Source organism: Protopterus annectens, chromosome 14.part0 (assembly GCF_019279795.1).
Source record: "Protopterus annectens isolate FY-2018-M chromosome 14.part0, PAN1.0, whole genome shotgun sequence".
Classification (NCBI taxonomy): Eukaryota; Metazoa; Chordata; order Ceratodontiformes; family Protopteridae; genus Protopterus; species Protopterus annectens.
Window position 1 is genome coordinate 569132830 of NC_056748.1, and position 15571 is coordinate 569148400.

Genomic DNA, 15571 nt, shown 5'->3' on the forward strand with positions numbered 1-15571 from the left:
ACATTATGTAATGTGTGTGTGTGTGAGCATTCAAATGCCTTTCACTGAGAAACATTCAAATGTGTAAAAATGGAAATATATTTTTAATTGAAACTCTCCATAAGCTTTGAATACGAGTAAATGTGCCTGTCCTTTATAAATGTGTAGGAACAGTCTGAGTCCATTATTAACTAATTGTTTAACAGCCATGGAAGACAACTGTTGTATGAGATTCATTTGTCAATATTCTAAACTTGCTCATTTTGCTTACATTTTATAAAGGTCTTAATTGTGATGTGTGATAGAAAAAGTATCAGTGACACAATTTTCTGTTGTCCTGAAAATGGAGTTATGTGTTAGTTTCATGTCTGCAGTTGCATGACATTTTTAATCTCTTTTAAACAGGCAGAATGAATTTGACTTCATATCAGGCACTCGTATGAGGAAGCTGGCTCGTGATGGCGAGAACCCACCTGATGGCTTCATGGCGCCTAAGGCATGGAAGGTCCTTACAGAATACTACAGATCCCTAGGAAAGAACTGAAGTCTTTGTTTTTAGAGAGAGTGTTGGGAAGGGCACTCAACTTCTCATGTGTCCTTCATTTCAGTTTTCATTATAGAATTATGGTACAGAGTAGCTAATTTAAAACAAATATGTTCTTACATACTGAAGTTTTCCTTGTGCTATACTACTAATGCAGGAATGAACTGTACCTTAGAACAGTCACTACCAGAGTCTAGGAATGTGGCAGTTATTTTCGATAACATGTCATTTGCATATTGCTGCTGAAGCCAAATGATGGACAGACTGTTTATCCTTCATCCTGCTGTGTGCACCCAAAAGGCTAGCATGCTAGCCAATCAAATATCATGCATACAGCCAAAAAGTTAGCATGCCAGACCGTCAAAAATTGTGACACTCGAAGATACTGCCGGCATTTGGCCAAGATGCTGGTCCTTTTTATATTAGATGGAAACAGTGTAGGGGTACACAGTGACCATGCTTAGTCAAATCACAGAAGTTAATTGTTCCCATGAAAATATTTTCTCATGAGTCATGACTTTTGATTTGCTGGCTTGTAACCCAGCCTGAGGTAATAATTACAGAAAAGGTATCATGAATGCTGGCCTTTAACTTAGACAGGAGTAATAATTAAAATGGGACCATTGAAATCTCTTACATTCCAAATACATTTTTTACTGTGTTAAACTGATTTTATTCAGTACACATAAAAGTGTAGCATAACCATTGACATATTTATTCTGATCTGTGAAGACTTATTTTAGGATTCTTTTTATTGTTACTTTATATCCAGATCCTAAAGCAAGACTACATCTATACATGTAGTGTAATTGAGTCCATGCATTTTTACTGCCATTTGAAGCACACTAACAGCAGAATGAGTAATGTACACTTAACTCCATGTTTTGAAACACACTGCTGTTAGCTGTAGCCAGTAGTACATAAACACATGTGCAAACACACGAGCTATAACTAATCTTAAGACAACTGTGCAGAGAATAAATGATGTTCATCGTGTTACCCTGCTGCAGTCATCACACTTGGGTTATCCTGCCTTCAGGCGGTCCCGCAGTCAGCCTGAGTTCCAAAGTCTTGGTCCGGCATCGGTTGCTGTCGCTTCTTCCCTGACGTCAGTGTGACAGGTGTATATAAGAGGTATCCAACGCCATTTTCTTCAGTCTTTCTTGCCGCGCGGTGCCCAAAGCAGAAGCAGTTTGCAAGTGCCGGTCGGCCGACACCTGAGATTTTCGAATCGAATTTTAGTCCGAAGTCTTCAATAAAGCTAAGTACCCCATTGGGGAACCTTTTCTTGGCTCAGTCCGATGTCAGAAAAAGTTAACAATTGCATTTCTTGTGGGAAGCAAATACCTCATAAGGACTTCCATTCTTATTGTATTCCTTGCCTAGGCCCAGACCACGACGTCACAGGTTGTCGGTTTTATGCTAGGCTTAATAAACGAACTATCAAATGCTGTTTTGACTTTGCACGACATTACTTTGGTAGGAAATTTAATTATATCATGCCGTCAGAGCAGTCGACGACCGGCATGCAAAAAAAACGCAGGGATAAGGACAGGCAGCCTAGGAACAAGCCAGATTCCGAGGCCTCTGCTGGGCCTGTCGCCGGTTCTCCGGTTTTCAGTGAGGCGCCTACGCAGCCCCTGATGACCGCAGAATTGGAACCCCAGACAGCTGCGGATTCTCAAGCGGAGTGTACTAGGCCATCGCAGCCATCTTCATTAGGCCCTTCTGACACCGGAGCAGAAAGAGATCCTGGTGCAAGTAGAAACACCTTCGGTTGCAGAAGGTGTCTTCAGACCGACTACACTCACCATTAAATCTTATGCTAAGCTTAAAACTCCATGAAAACCAAAAAAGACTGTACATCAGTCTACAGTTCAAGGCCCCATGCCTAAGAAACAGATGCTTAAGATGGCGGAAGATTTGATTACCCTAATCAGGGGTTCCCATCCCCCTCCAGATAAAAGATCAAGACAAGAGGAGGATTATGCTTCCTCTGACCAGGCTTCAATTTCCTTAGATTCTTCTGAGGAACAGGATTACACTTTTCCCCCTTATGAAGACTCTGATGCTGAAGACTCTATTCCCTCAGCATCTCCCCCTGAAGACTATTCCTTTGGGGAAACTTTACATACCATGAGGGAACATTTCCACTGGGAAGGCCAGGACTACTCTGATTCTAAGAAAAGGCTCCGAGAGTTCCTTTTACTACCCCAGCACAGACTACTTGCTATCCCTCCAGTTTTAGACATTGTGGATGATGTTTACTTGGAGTCTAGTCTAAATCCAGACTCTCTACCTCCTGCTCCCAGCCAAACCAGACAGGTACTACAGAGTACCTGACTCACACAAATTCCTTTATAAAAAGCCCTGCGGCTGACCCAGAAACAATTTCCCAGGGTCCCAAAGGGGATAAAGCTTCTATGGCTAAAAATCCTGTGCCCTCTGAAAGGGATTCCAGAGCCCTAGATAGATGGGGAAAGAAGATAAACACCTCAGCTACTCTGGCTATGAGAGCATTAAATTGTCAGTTTCACATGCTGAAATATCAGCAATTCCTAATGTCTCAATTAAAACAAAAAAGGAGCACAAATTCTGAACAGTCTGAATTCAAGGAAATGCAGGATCTGTTGCATGCAGCTGAACAGGTGGGCAAACATACTTTACAATGTGGATTTGATTCATTGGAAGCTTCCTGTAGAGCAGCTGTTACTGGGTCTGTCCTACGTAAACATGCTTGGTTAAAAGAACAAACCCTACCTGATCATGTTTAAGCAAAATTATTGGATGCACTTGCAGCAGGATGTATTATTTGGTGTCAAAGCAGAAGAGGTTTTAAAGAAAATGGAGGATAAGGCAAAGTCTATGCAGACGGTCAAGGATTTTTTACAGGTACAACCCCCTCGTTTCAGCAGAAATTGGCCAACAAAAAACTGGCCCTTTCCAGCTTCTGACAGATCACAGAGAGGTAAATACAGATGCCCAAGGGGCAGAGGTCAGTCACAAGGCCCTTACAAACCTCGCCAGTGGAGTACTGCTACCCAGAAAGGAGGAGAAGACAGGCCCCAAGCTAGCAGAAGACAAACACAATGACTCAATCCTCAATCTACCAAGCAAATCTCTCTTGGCAGCTCCCTTGGGAGGAAAATTAGCACTTTTTGCAGACAACTGGCACATCATCACAAAAGACAAATGGGTCCTAAACATTGTGTCACAAGAATACAGATTCCACTTTCATACCTTGCCAAGGATAAAAGGAATGCCAAACCTGCCACCAAATCAATGGGCAGAGACACAAAAACAAATTACAGCTCTCATGGACATGAGAGCCATTCAAGAGGTACCTACACAGGAGCAAGGACAAGGATTCTACTCAAGACTCTTTCTAGTCCCAAGAAAAGACAAAGCATGGAGACCCATTCTGGATCTTTCAATTCTGAACACCTATCTACAAGTACCAAAATTCAAGATGCTAACACTACAGCAGCTTCTTCCCATGCTGGGCAAGAATGCTTAGCTACTAATGGTGGACCTCAAGGAGGCATACCTGCATGTCCCTATCAGACAAAATTGCAGAAGATACCTCCGCTTCATTGCAGGTTCAACCCATTATCAATTCTCTGCACTGCCCTTTGGCTTATCTGCTGTGCCCAGGGTCTTCACAAAATGCCTGGCACCAGTAATTGCATACTGCAGACAAAGAGGAATTCAAATATACCCATACCTGGATGACTGCCTTATTCAAGCAGAAAGCAAGGACATTCTTTTAATGCATCTGGCATTTGTCAGACATCTTCTAAGTTGCCTAGGGTATACAGTAAACAAAAAGAAATCAAAACTAGTGCCCTCACAAAACATAATATTCCTGGGTGCCAGCTTGAATACAACGGCCCATATGGCTTATCTCATGCCAGACAAGCAACAACAGCTGACTCAATACTTCAAAATAATGGCAACAAAGACCCAACTCCCTGCAAGAAAAATTCTGCAGGCCTTGGGATTCATGGCATCTTGCATACTACTAATACCATTTGCAAAACTGCATATGAGGAAATTACAATGGTACCTGAAAAGCGTATGGACTCAGCACAGCCACAGCTTGGAAACAATACCAGTCATTCCCTGCCTTCAACAGGAGTTTCTCTGGTGGGCACAGGCATGTCACCTCAACAAGGGTCAACCTTTCACCTTACCCACAGCCAGGCAAACTATGACAACAGATGCATCGGACTATGCCTGGGGAGCACACATGGCAGGACAGTGCATTCAGGGCAAATGGAATACAGATCAAAGGCATCTGCATATCAATCAAAAAGAAATGCTAGCAGTACAGAATGCCCTAACAGCATTCAAGGACCTCTTACACCAAGGACAACTAATAATAAAGATGGACAATACCACAGTAATGTGGTACATAAACAAGCAAGGGGGCACACATTCCTACCTTCTATGCAGGCAAGCAATGACCTTGTGGAGCACAGCACTGTCTTACCAGGTTCAATTACAAGCACAATTCCTGCCAGGAAATAAAAACACATTGGCAGACGACCTAAGCAGAAACATCATGGATCCCCACGAGTGGAGACTAGATCCACAAGTATTTGCAATGATAACTCAAAAATGGGGACGCCCAGACATAGATCTGTTTGCCAACCCCCAAAACTATCAACTTCAAAAATTTTGCACAAGGACATTCCATCCACAAGCTTGGAAAATGGACACCCTCTCATTCTGTTGGAAAACATTAACAGTGTACGCCTTTCCTCCACTGCCCCTTCTAGCAAAGGTACTGCTGAAAGTCAGATTAGAGAGGCCACAAATTATACTCATTGCACCAGACTGGCCACGCCAGCACTGGTATCCAATTCTAAGGAACATGGCCCATGGCCCACCATGGATTTTACCACAAATTCTTCACCTGCTCACCCAGCGAGACAATCAGATTCTACACAGCCAGCTCAAGACTTTAAACCTAGCTGCATAGCAAATTACCTACACAACCATCCAACACCTCTACCAAAGCTGTTATGGATGTCATTCTGGAGGCCAGGAGGCCCAGCACCAGGAAAACCTATTCAGATAAATGAAAAAGATTTTGTGCCTGGAACCAGGCTAAAGGCCAAAATCCCCTTGATCCAAACATTCCTCAGATTCTACAATATTTAACTGAGATGTTGCACAAAGGACTTTCCTTTTCATCTATTAAGATCCACGGCTCAGCAATTTCAGCTCATTACAACACGGATCCTCCTTTATTCTCAAATCCACTCCTGAGACAATACCTCAGAGGGGCTAAGAACATAAGACCACCCAGGAGAGCACCCACACCTACTTGGGATCTCAACTTTGTTCTGCAAAAGCTTACACTGCCGCCCTTTGAACCAGCTTTTTTAGCTGATTTAAAATTTCTTTCATGGAAAACTGCCCTGCTACTAGCAATAACTTCAGCTAGAAGAGTCTCAGAGCTACAGGCACTAATGGCAGTGAAGCCTTTCCTCATTTTTCATCAAGACAGAGTCTCTCTACAAACTAACCCTTCCTTTATGCCAAAGGTGGTATCCAGTGTGGCCCTAAACCAAACCATTCATTTGCCCACCTTTTTCCCAAATCCCCAGAACAAAGGAGAAAGACTCCTGCACTCTTTGGACATTCACAGGCAGTTACGTTACTACTTGGATAAAACTAAGGCTTTCAGAAAATCTGACCAGCTCTTTGTAGCCTATGCTGCAAGATCACAAGGAAAAGCTATCTCAAAACAGACCATTTCAAAATGGATAGGACATTGCATACGTTTCTGCTACACGCATCATGGGAAACCAGTACCTGCTAACATGAGGTCCCACTCCACCGGGGCTACAGCTACATCAGCAGCCTTTCTCAGGGGGGTGCCAACCAAGGATATTCTGGAAGCTGCAACTTGGAGTTCAGTGCACACCTTCACTAAACACTATCATTTACCTCTATATTCTAAGACTAGAGCTGGTTTTGCCACTGCAGTTTTGCAGGGCTTACTAGCTTCTTCTAACCCTGTTTAACTCCACCACCCATCCTTAGCTTTGGGATTCAACCCAAGTGTGATGACTGCAGCAGGGTAACACGATGAACATAGTACAGTTTTGCACCTACCACAAATGTAGATGTTCGAGTGTTCACCCTGCTGCAGTCCAGGTTACCCTCCCTCCATCCCCTCTGAACTAGCTGGACTTATCTATGCCACTCTATCCTATACAACCTCTGTGGTGTATTTGCTTGTGTCTGAAGGTATTGTTTTATTTTTATATGTATTTTTTTATATAGCAATATATATATATTTTGCCTACCTATTGGGGGCACCTGACATCTGGGGCAAGAAAAACTAAAGAAAATGGCATCAGATGCCTCTTCTATACCCCTGTCGCACTGACGTCAGGGAAGAAGCGACAGCAACTGATGCCAGACCAAGACTTTGGAACTCAGGCTGACTGCAGGACCGCCTGATGGCAGGATAACCCAAGTGTGATGACTGCATCAGGGTGAACACTCGAACATCTACATTTATGGTACGTACAAAACTGTACTTTTCTTAGTGTCTTAAATGATGCAATTCTAAAGTGCCTTGATGTAGATTCAGAAAAGAGAATGTACTCATTTATTTTGCTGAACTCGAGAAGGTGTTACACAAATCCATTTAGTTCTCAGGCTGCACAGAATCCTTTATCAAAACATTATTACAAAAGTATCTAAATCTTAGCATTTCACTAAAAGACCTGTACAGTCCAAAGTCTTGTGCATTTTTAAAATGGTAATATACCTGTTAATCCAAAGCAGATTTTCTATTCTGGATAGTTTACCCCATGTTCCAGTACACTAAGAAACTTTTATTTTTTTTTTTCATTTTTTGCACACCTGTCAATTTCTAAAATGTGTTTACTACACTGAGGGACCAAATGTAGTAGTGGTAGTAGTAACAGTAGTTTACGTTTGTGTTATAATGACCAGATTGATGATTTTAACATTAATACCTTTTTCTCTCCAGTTTTCAGTCCCTCAGAAGGGCTCTGAATATTAAAGCACTTAGTAGATTTGATTAAGAGCATATTTCTGAACAGTAAGGTTGACCATCTCAAATATAGGTTTGGACACCAGCTTTTGAGGAACTCAAACTAAACTCTAAAACAGTGCATTTTTTATCCCATGTTTTTATGAGTACATTGAAATAGCTACAGCAGAATATAATATCCCACATGCTCAAATGGGATTTAGAACAGATTGCACCTTTGCTGAGCTGTGTACAAGTCACCAGTATTTTAAATGGAATAGTGGAGTATTTTATGAAATATTTATTAAAACAATATGAGAATTTTATGTTAAAGTAATTGTATCATTAATTTGTATTATAGCCCAAATTTATTTAATCATGTACTGTATTTAGTTTATATAAATAAATCTATATAAATCCTTAAATCCTTCTTTTTGTCTTTTTTAAGAGCTGTTTAACTTAACTTGATGTTCATTCCTATATTTACTTAATCTAATACTGAGGACATTGCTTGATGGGTATATCGTTGTGTCAGTCCTTTCCCACAGTCATAGTATGGTAAAGTTACTTATAGTAAGTATTCCCAAGGTCAGACATGAGCTAGTTTGGGCACTATCATGGTACCACACACACAATGAATGCACAAGTGAGTTTGCCTCCCCTCAACATTTGCCAGGCCAGTTTTTTTTTTTTTTTTTTTTAGCTGCTCTCTCAGTTCAGATCTTAGTACTGGTGTTATCACTGAAAGGTTTCTGTATTTTGTACTATGTAAACCCATGTACCCATCAGATTATCAGGTAAGACCTACACCAGCATTGTCTTTACTGTCCTGAGAAGAATATTGATGTCAGGTTCTATTATAAGAGCCAGCTTTAATCTTCCCACTCAAAAGTGTTACAAGAATTTTCTTGCTTTCCTGAAAAAAATCTGAAAATGGTGACTGTTAAAACTTTGTTGTCCAGAGACTAGTGGGAAGGTCCACCTTACAGCCGCATTCATAGACCACAATGTCACCAAAAGGGCACTCCCTCCATGTGTAGGCTGCAACCTAGCTCTCCTGCAGAGTGGTCTGGTATTATACTGGGCCCTCAGTCTCTCCATGTGCTGAGCTTGAGCACCACTAATGAGGTTTAGAATGCACACCACTTCTCTACCTTGCCAGAAGATGAGGGAACTGTGTGACCCCTCTTAAGAGGTACATTCTGGGGTGCTAGCAATAGTCACCTCCCAGTTGATCAGCTCAAGGCTGTGACTGGCAAATTGCTTATTCCCAGGGAATGGCCCCTTGAGTCTTCCATCCATGGGTCTAAAGAAGTCAAAGCCAGAGGCTATCCTTCTAGAACCTATTCCCAGACCCAGTCAGAGCAGTTAGCCCTAGCTGAGGGATTCCGACAACTTTCCCCCTTTCTGTAGTCTGTGGCTCTGAGCTTAAATGTCAAACAGATGTTTGATGTGTGGTGCAAAGTAAAATTATGAGTGAAGATACAAACACTTAGGAGGTATGGTTTGAAGCTAGTGAACAGGCCAATGTGATGCCCCTTTTATCAGGCACACACTGTCTACCACTTAGCACACATCAATCACAAACTTGCTTTTCAGAGAGAAGCTATACTCAAGCTTTTGACTGCTGACACCATTGTTCATAGGGCTTTCTCCTGCTTAGGCAGCTCTCAGATGTCAGACTATCTGGAAACCATTATCTCTGAGACAGGTAATAGTAATAAAACCGAACTTCACTCTATCTCCCCCTTAGATGCCCCCTTCTTTGGAGAGGCTGTCAGGCTTATTAGGAACAGCTTGAGTTGGCCTCAAATTCCTATTCATTCTAATCAAAAATGCCTGGCAGAGTGTATGCAGAAGAATCCCTGAGTCATTCGCTCTCCCCACAAAGTCAGTTATTAGGGGTGCTGTTCTGTGGTACCACGGTTCTGGTTCCTTGGTACTCAAGAAGGTGAATGCGTTCTATAACCTCTGCCAGATTCAAAAGAGCCTCAAGATAAGCACTCTAAGGCTTACTCTTATGTGATTTCTTCAATCAAACATAGGATTCAGAGCATTCCTCTGTGAAAGGTCAGTTTGCATTTCCCTCTAATGTTAAGTCCCTACTCCCTTTTCTCCAATGTTGAGATTTTAAAACTGCATTTTCTGTATTACATACAGTCAGTGTCTTAAACTTTGTGAAGTGGTTATACTTTCCCCATGGTTGTGCATCCTTTGAGTTAGTATATTTGAGTAAGGGGTGTGGTATGGCTAGGGTTAGGAAGACGTGCCACAGCAAAAATCATTATTTGTTGCACTGCATGTTTTTTTAGTATACCTGATTTGTTGATCATTTACTACTGGGTGAGTCGGATGTGAAGTTTTCATAGGAGAATTTTGCCACTGTGCATGGATTCCACCAGAAATCCAAAATTTTGGTCAGGTGTAATAGGAGAGGGCACTCTGTTGTATTATTGAAACATAGGGCATTCAGTTATTCATCTAACTTCTCTAAATTCCATTCCCACATTAAAGGTAACTTTCTAAAAAGTCTTGATTCCCCTTAGTTTAAACTCAAGGAAAAGATTACAGGGACTTACTGTGGCTAAGGAGCAAAGCTAACAAGTAGCCATCTGTAACTTGATTATAATTGTGCAAGATGGAATGGCCAGGGCTATCCTAGCTTAAGGAGGAACTCAGAACATCCTGGATGACTTCTTTAAGGGAGAAATGCTCTTTAGTCAACACATGTAGGGCCTAGTCAAGGACTTCCCTAAAAGGAAGCAAATTATTGCTATTGCAGGATATCTCTGTGATCCCTTCAGGCCCTGGTCAATGACATTCTTAAGAAGAAGCAAGCACTTCCTACTGAAAAAAGTCTTTCTGAACCCTTCTACCTCTCTTTCTCTTCCAAGCCCATACAAGTGAAAACAAGGACAGGGTCTCCTCAATATCTTACAGAAGCACTGAAGCACCACAGATTCTAGCCATCTGTCAAGCCTGTCATACTTCCAAAGAGGACCACAATAATCACTCTACAGCAATCCTGAATTCAGTTTAAGACTGTCTTTCTGAAGAAATGTCTCCTAGTTTGCCCCAGCTTTGAGATCTGTTACAAAGGACCAGTGAATTTTTGATATAATGACTCTTGGCTGTATCCTGAGCTCAGATGTCCTGCACCAAATGGAGTTTCAATTATGGATCAAGCCATCATAACAAAACTCTTATGATATGCCCAGACTCCACATCTGAAAAATTTTATAAAAGTTTTGCCAGATTTTGAAATGGTAGGAGAGGTAGGTTCACCCCTAGAATAGAAGAACACTTTGGATACTATTCAGGGCCTCAGTACAACCAGCCTATATGGCATGTCCATTTTTTCATCTTCCCCTTGGAGCAGGGGCATTAGTACCTCCAAGGGGAACATTCAGTTCATCAGCACTACGATGTCACCATAAAGCACTAGCAGGCAAAATCTTTGCGGAATATTTTATTGCAGCAATAAAGGTAATCCAAAACACAAAGCACATCAACGATAAAGTCATCCACAATACGTTTTCGTCTCTTACTTCATCAGATGTTATCACAACTCCTCAATCTTATTTAAATACCCTTCCATATTTTAAATCAACCAATAAAAAGCTGCTGCATGTATTAAAAACCTGTACTTTAAAACAAAATTAATTTCATATATACTTTAATATATTAATACATTTTAACCTCAAAATCACATTCGTAAATACAGTGTATTAAAATCTTTAAATAATTTAATTTATTCTAAAATATATAAGTGAATACATGAAATGTTAATAAATCTTTCTTTATTATAGCTCCCTCTAGCATTAAGTATTAATAACTATATAAAAAACTATAAATAATGCTAACTAACAAATTAAAATACTGTTAAAACATTATTATTGTTATATATATATATATAAAATCTATTAACATCTAATTATTACAGCCTAGCTGCCCTTAATTTAAGAACTGGGGCTAGGGAAACTGCATCATTTAGTCCAGGGAATATACTGGCTTCCAAGTATATTTGCCATATACTTGGAAGCCAGTATATTCCCTGGACTAAATGATGCAGTTTCCCTAGCCCAAGTTCTTAAATTAAGGGCAGCTAGGCTATAATAATTAGATGTTAATAATAGATTTTATATATATATATATATATATATATATATATATATATATATATATAACAATAATAATGTTTTAACAGTATTTTAATTTGTTAGCATTATTTACAGTTTTTATATAGTTATTAATACTTAACACTAGTGGGAGTTACAATACAGAAAGATTTATTAACATTTCATTTATTCACTTATATATTTTAGAATAAATTAAATTAAAGATTTTAATACACTGTATTTACGAACGTGATTTTGAGGTTAAAATGTATTAATATATTAAAGTATATATGAAATGAATTTTGTTTTAAAGTACAGGTTTTTACTAACATGCAGCAGCTTTTTATTGGTTGATTTAAAATACAGAAGGGTATTTAAACAAGATTGATGCTTTGTGATAACATCTGATGAAGTAAGAGACGAAAACGTATTGTGGATGATTTTATCATTAATGTGTTTTGTGTTTTGGATTACCTTTACTGCTGCAATAAAATATTCCGTGAAGATTTTGCCTGCTGGTTCTTTATGGTGACATCGTAGTGCTGATGAACTGAGTTTTGGCTTTATACAGCACTATTTCCCCTTTTTGTTTCCAAGGGGAACATGTAAAATGGACATGCCATATTGGCTGGTTGTACTGAGGGCCAGAATAGTATCCAAAGTGTTCACCCCTGGAATAGAAGAACACTTTGGATACTATTCTGGCCCTCAGTACAACCAGGTAAAAATGTAAAGAGCCAGCACAAAGTGGAGTGAAAAATAGAGAAATTTAATATGGCAAAAAAAAAACAGACCGGTTTCGGTAATAATTACATAGCCTTCCTCGGTGTAAAGAAACTTCCACCAATAGCCATATAATATACAGGATGATAAATTAACAAAAATAGCTGATTGGTTGATCACAATTGCTCATTGAGCCCAGGTGGAAATAATCCACCTAATTTGATTATCCATTTTCTTTCTTTCTGATTGAGAATACTGTGCCAACCAACCTTATTTCTTCTGTCACCAACAATAATGTCTATAATAGTAAATCTGAAAATTGCAGTTGGATGAGTTATGTTTATACAAAGCATTAGTAATCTTCTTATTTTTAATGTCATTCACATGTTCACTAATGCAATGTTTAGCTGGTTTGAAAGTCTGTCCAACATAAAACGCAGAACACGAGCAGGTGGCTAAATAAATAACCCAATCACTAGCACAACTGGCAAAAAATGTTATATCAAACACCATGCCCGTGTTTCTGCTGGTAAACTGTTTTGCTTTGTTGACTCGAAAACAATGGAGACAATCTCCACATGGATAACATCCAAAGAGATGATCCCCGTCAAAGTAGTTTGTTTCTGTGAGTGAGAACCAATAGAGCCATGTTTATAGTGGTTAAAATGGGAACCTAATGTTCTCCCCCTCCTATATCCAAATGAACATCTATCCGGTAGTATATTGGCGAGCCTCACATCCCCCATGAGAATATTCCAATTTTACTGAATAACTTGCAAAAGTGTGTGAGTGTTGTGCCCAAATGTTGTTATGAAGCTAATTGGTCTTAATGATGGGGTTGTCCTGTCCTTATACATCATGAGTTCCTTCCTATCTAAAGATGAAACATCCCGACAACTCATGGTGACAGTACCAGACTTACATCCCTGAGCCTTGAAACTATGTACCAAATCCTTTTTGAAATATTCATACTTATTGGGATCTGAACAAATACGTTTAATTCTTGAGAACTGAGACTTGGTTATGTTGCATATAATATGAGGCGTATGATAACTGGAAGCATGCAACAAAGAGTTGTATTCAGGAAATTTGTGAAAAACTTGTGTATCCAAAGTATGATCAGGATTCCTATTAATTAGGACATCAAGAAAGGTGATTTGATTCAAATCATAATTACAGGTAAACTGAATACCCCATTTACTGCCATTAATATAATCCAAAAACTCATTTAAATATGTAACGTCCGTTTTCCATACTAACAATCGTTGAGATATTGATGCCATATGTCAATTTCAGCCAAATACAGATTGTGAAGGGGATCATAGATCAGTTGTGGATTTTCTGACATTTAGGTTCAGTACAGCATACAATATAATCTGACAAAATTGGAAAGTCTTACTTTCTGATGAGAGTATCAGGTAAGTTGTGGGAGAAAAACCTAGCTTTGGCTTCAGGAGGAATAAAAATTTGAAAGATTTACTGGGTAATAAGGGTAGACATGACAAACAGCAGATTGAGGTGAGGAAGTTCATAGGTTGGGTTAGTGCTAGGCTACCTGCCTTTGCAAGCCATTGTAAGCCTAGCCAATTATCCCTTGTGAGACTGAAACCCTGCACCTTGTGTTTGTAAGGCTAACATCTTAACCATTAATTAAGCCACCCTCCCAAACAAGGAGAGGTACTAGACCATGTGGGTCATGCAAGACACGCCATTACATTAATGAGGCCATTAACTTTGTTCATCCTACTACAGGCACGATATATTCTTTTAACACCAGAGCTAACTGTAGGACCGCGAATGTGGTCTATTTTGCTACTTGTCAGACATGTAATTGTTACTACATAGGGAAACCGAACTGCATGCTTAAGCAGAGGATATAGAATCATTTGTAAGCTGTCAGAGTGAAAAATGAACATACTACCCTGTATAGCCATATATCCGGTCATCAAGGACATTATTTCAAATTTATGGTGATTTGGCATAGGGAGAGTGACATCACAGGTGGTGATATAGGGAATGACACTGAATATGAAGAGGCCAAGTGGATATTAGAAAGTACAGTTTTGTATCTACCATAAATGTAGATGTCCGATAGGTATGCATCTGCAGTCCTTACATATGGGTTGTCCTGCCTCAGGCAGCCCTTAGGTCGGCCGGATTCCAAAGTCTGGGTCCGGCGTCGGCTGATGTCGCCCCTTCCCCGACGTCAGAGCGCCTGGGGTATAAAAGTGTCAGCAGACGCCATCTTCCTCAGTTTTTCTTGCCCCAGATGCCAGGTGCCCTCTAAGGAAGGCTAAATTTGGTAGAAATACAAAATATTGCAAACATGCATAGTAATATAAAACAAATACACCATAATAGATAACCCCAGCTATCTAAAAGAGGGATAAGTACCCAAGAAGTACCACAGAGGGGAAGGAGGAGGAGAACCTGACTGCAGATGCATACCTATCGGACAGCTACATTTATGGTAGGTACAAAACTGTACTATGTCCTTCAAGGATGCAGCTGCAGTCCTTACATATGGGTAGAATACCATAGCCAAGCTGGGGGTGGTAGGCTCTAAGAAAAGGATGGTGTAGCTAAAATGCCCTGCAGGACTGCCGTAGCAAAGCCTGCTCTGGATCTGGAATATAAGGGTAAATTGTAATGTTTGGAAAATGTATGCATGGAGCTCCATGTACCAGCTTCTAAAATGTCCTTGGTAGCCACCCCTCTTAAGAAGGCTGTGGAGGTGGCTGTAGCTCTGGTGGAATGAGGTCTGATGTAAGTTGGCACAGCTTTTCCATGATAAGAATAGCAGAATCTAATGCAATTTCCTATCCATTTTGAAATTGTCTGTTTGGAAACTGCCTTTCCTTGAATGCCTGCAGCATATGCTACCAACAGCTGGTCAGTTTTTCTGAAAGTCTTAGTTCTGTCCAAGTAGTAGCGTAACTGTCTGTGAATGTCCATGGTATGTAGAAGTTTCTCTCCCTTGTTTTGTGGGTTTGGAAAGAAGGTAGGCAGGTGAATAGCTTGGTTCAATGAGACCCTGGATACCACCTTTGACATGAATGAAGGATTGGTTCTCAAGGAAACTCTGTCCTGATGAAAAATAAGGAATGGTTGTACTTCCATGAGTGCCTGCAATTCAGATACTCTTCTTGCTGAGGTTATGTCCAGAAGGAAGGCAGTCTTCCAAGACAG

General features: G+C 40.1%; 1 protein-coding gene across 1 annotated transcript in view; it reads left to right on the forward strand.

The window, feature by feature from the left end:
* Positions 1-1583, forward strand: part of PAPSS2 (3'-phosphoadenosine 5'-phosphosulfate synthase 2) — a 388626-nt gene extending 387043 nt beyond the window's left edge. Inside the window, exon 12 of the mRNA XM_044056309.1 lies at positions 385-1583. Coding sequence (XP_043912244.1) covers positions 385-523 — 139 coding nt within the window. The 3' untranslated portion in view covers positions 524-1583. The remainder of the gene's footprint in view (positions 1-384) is intronic.
* The last annotated feature ends 13988 nt before the right edge of the window (positions 1584-15571 follow it).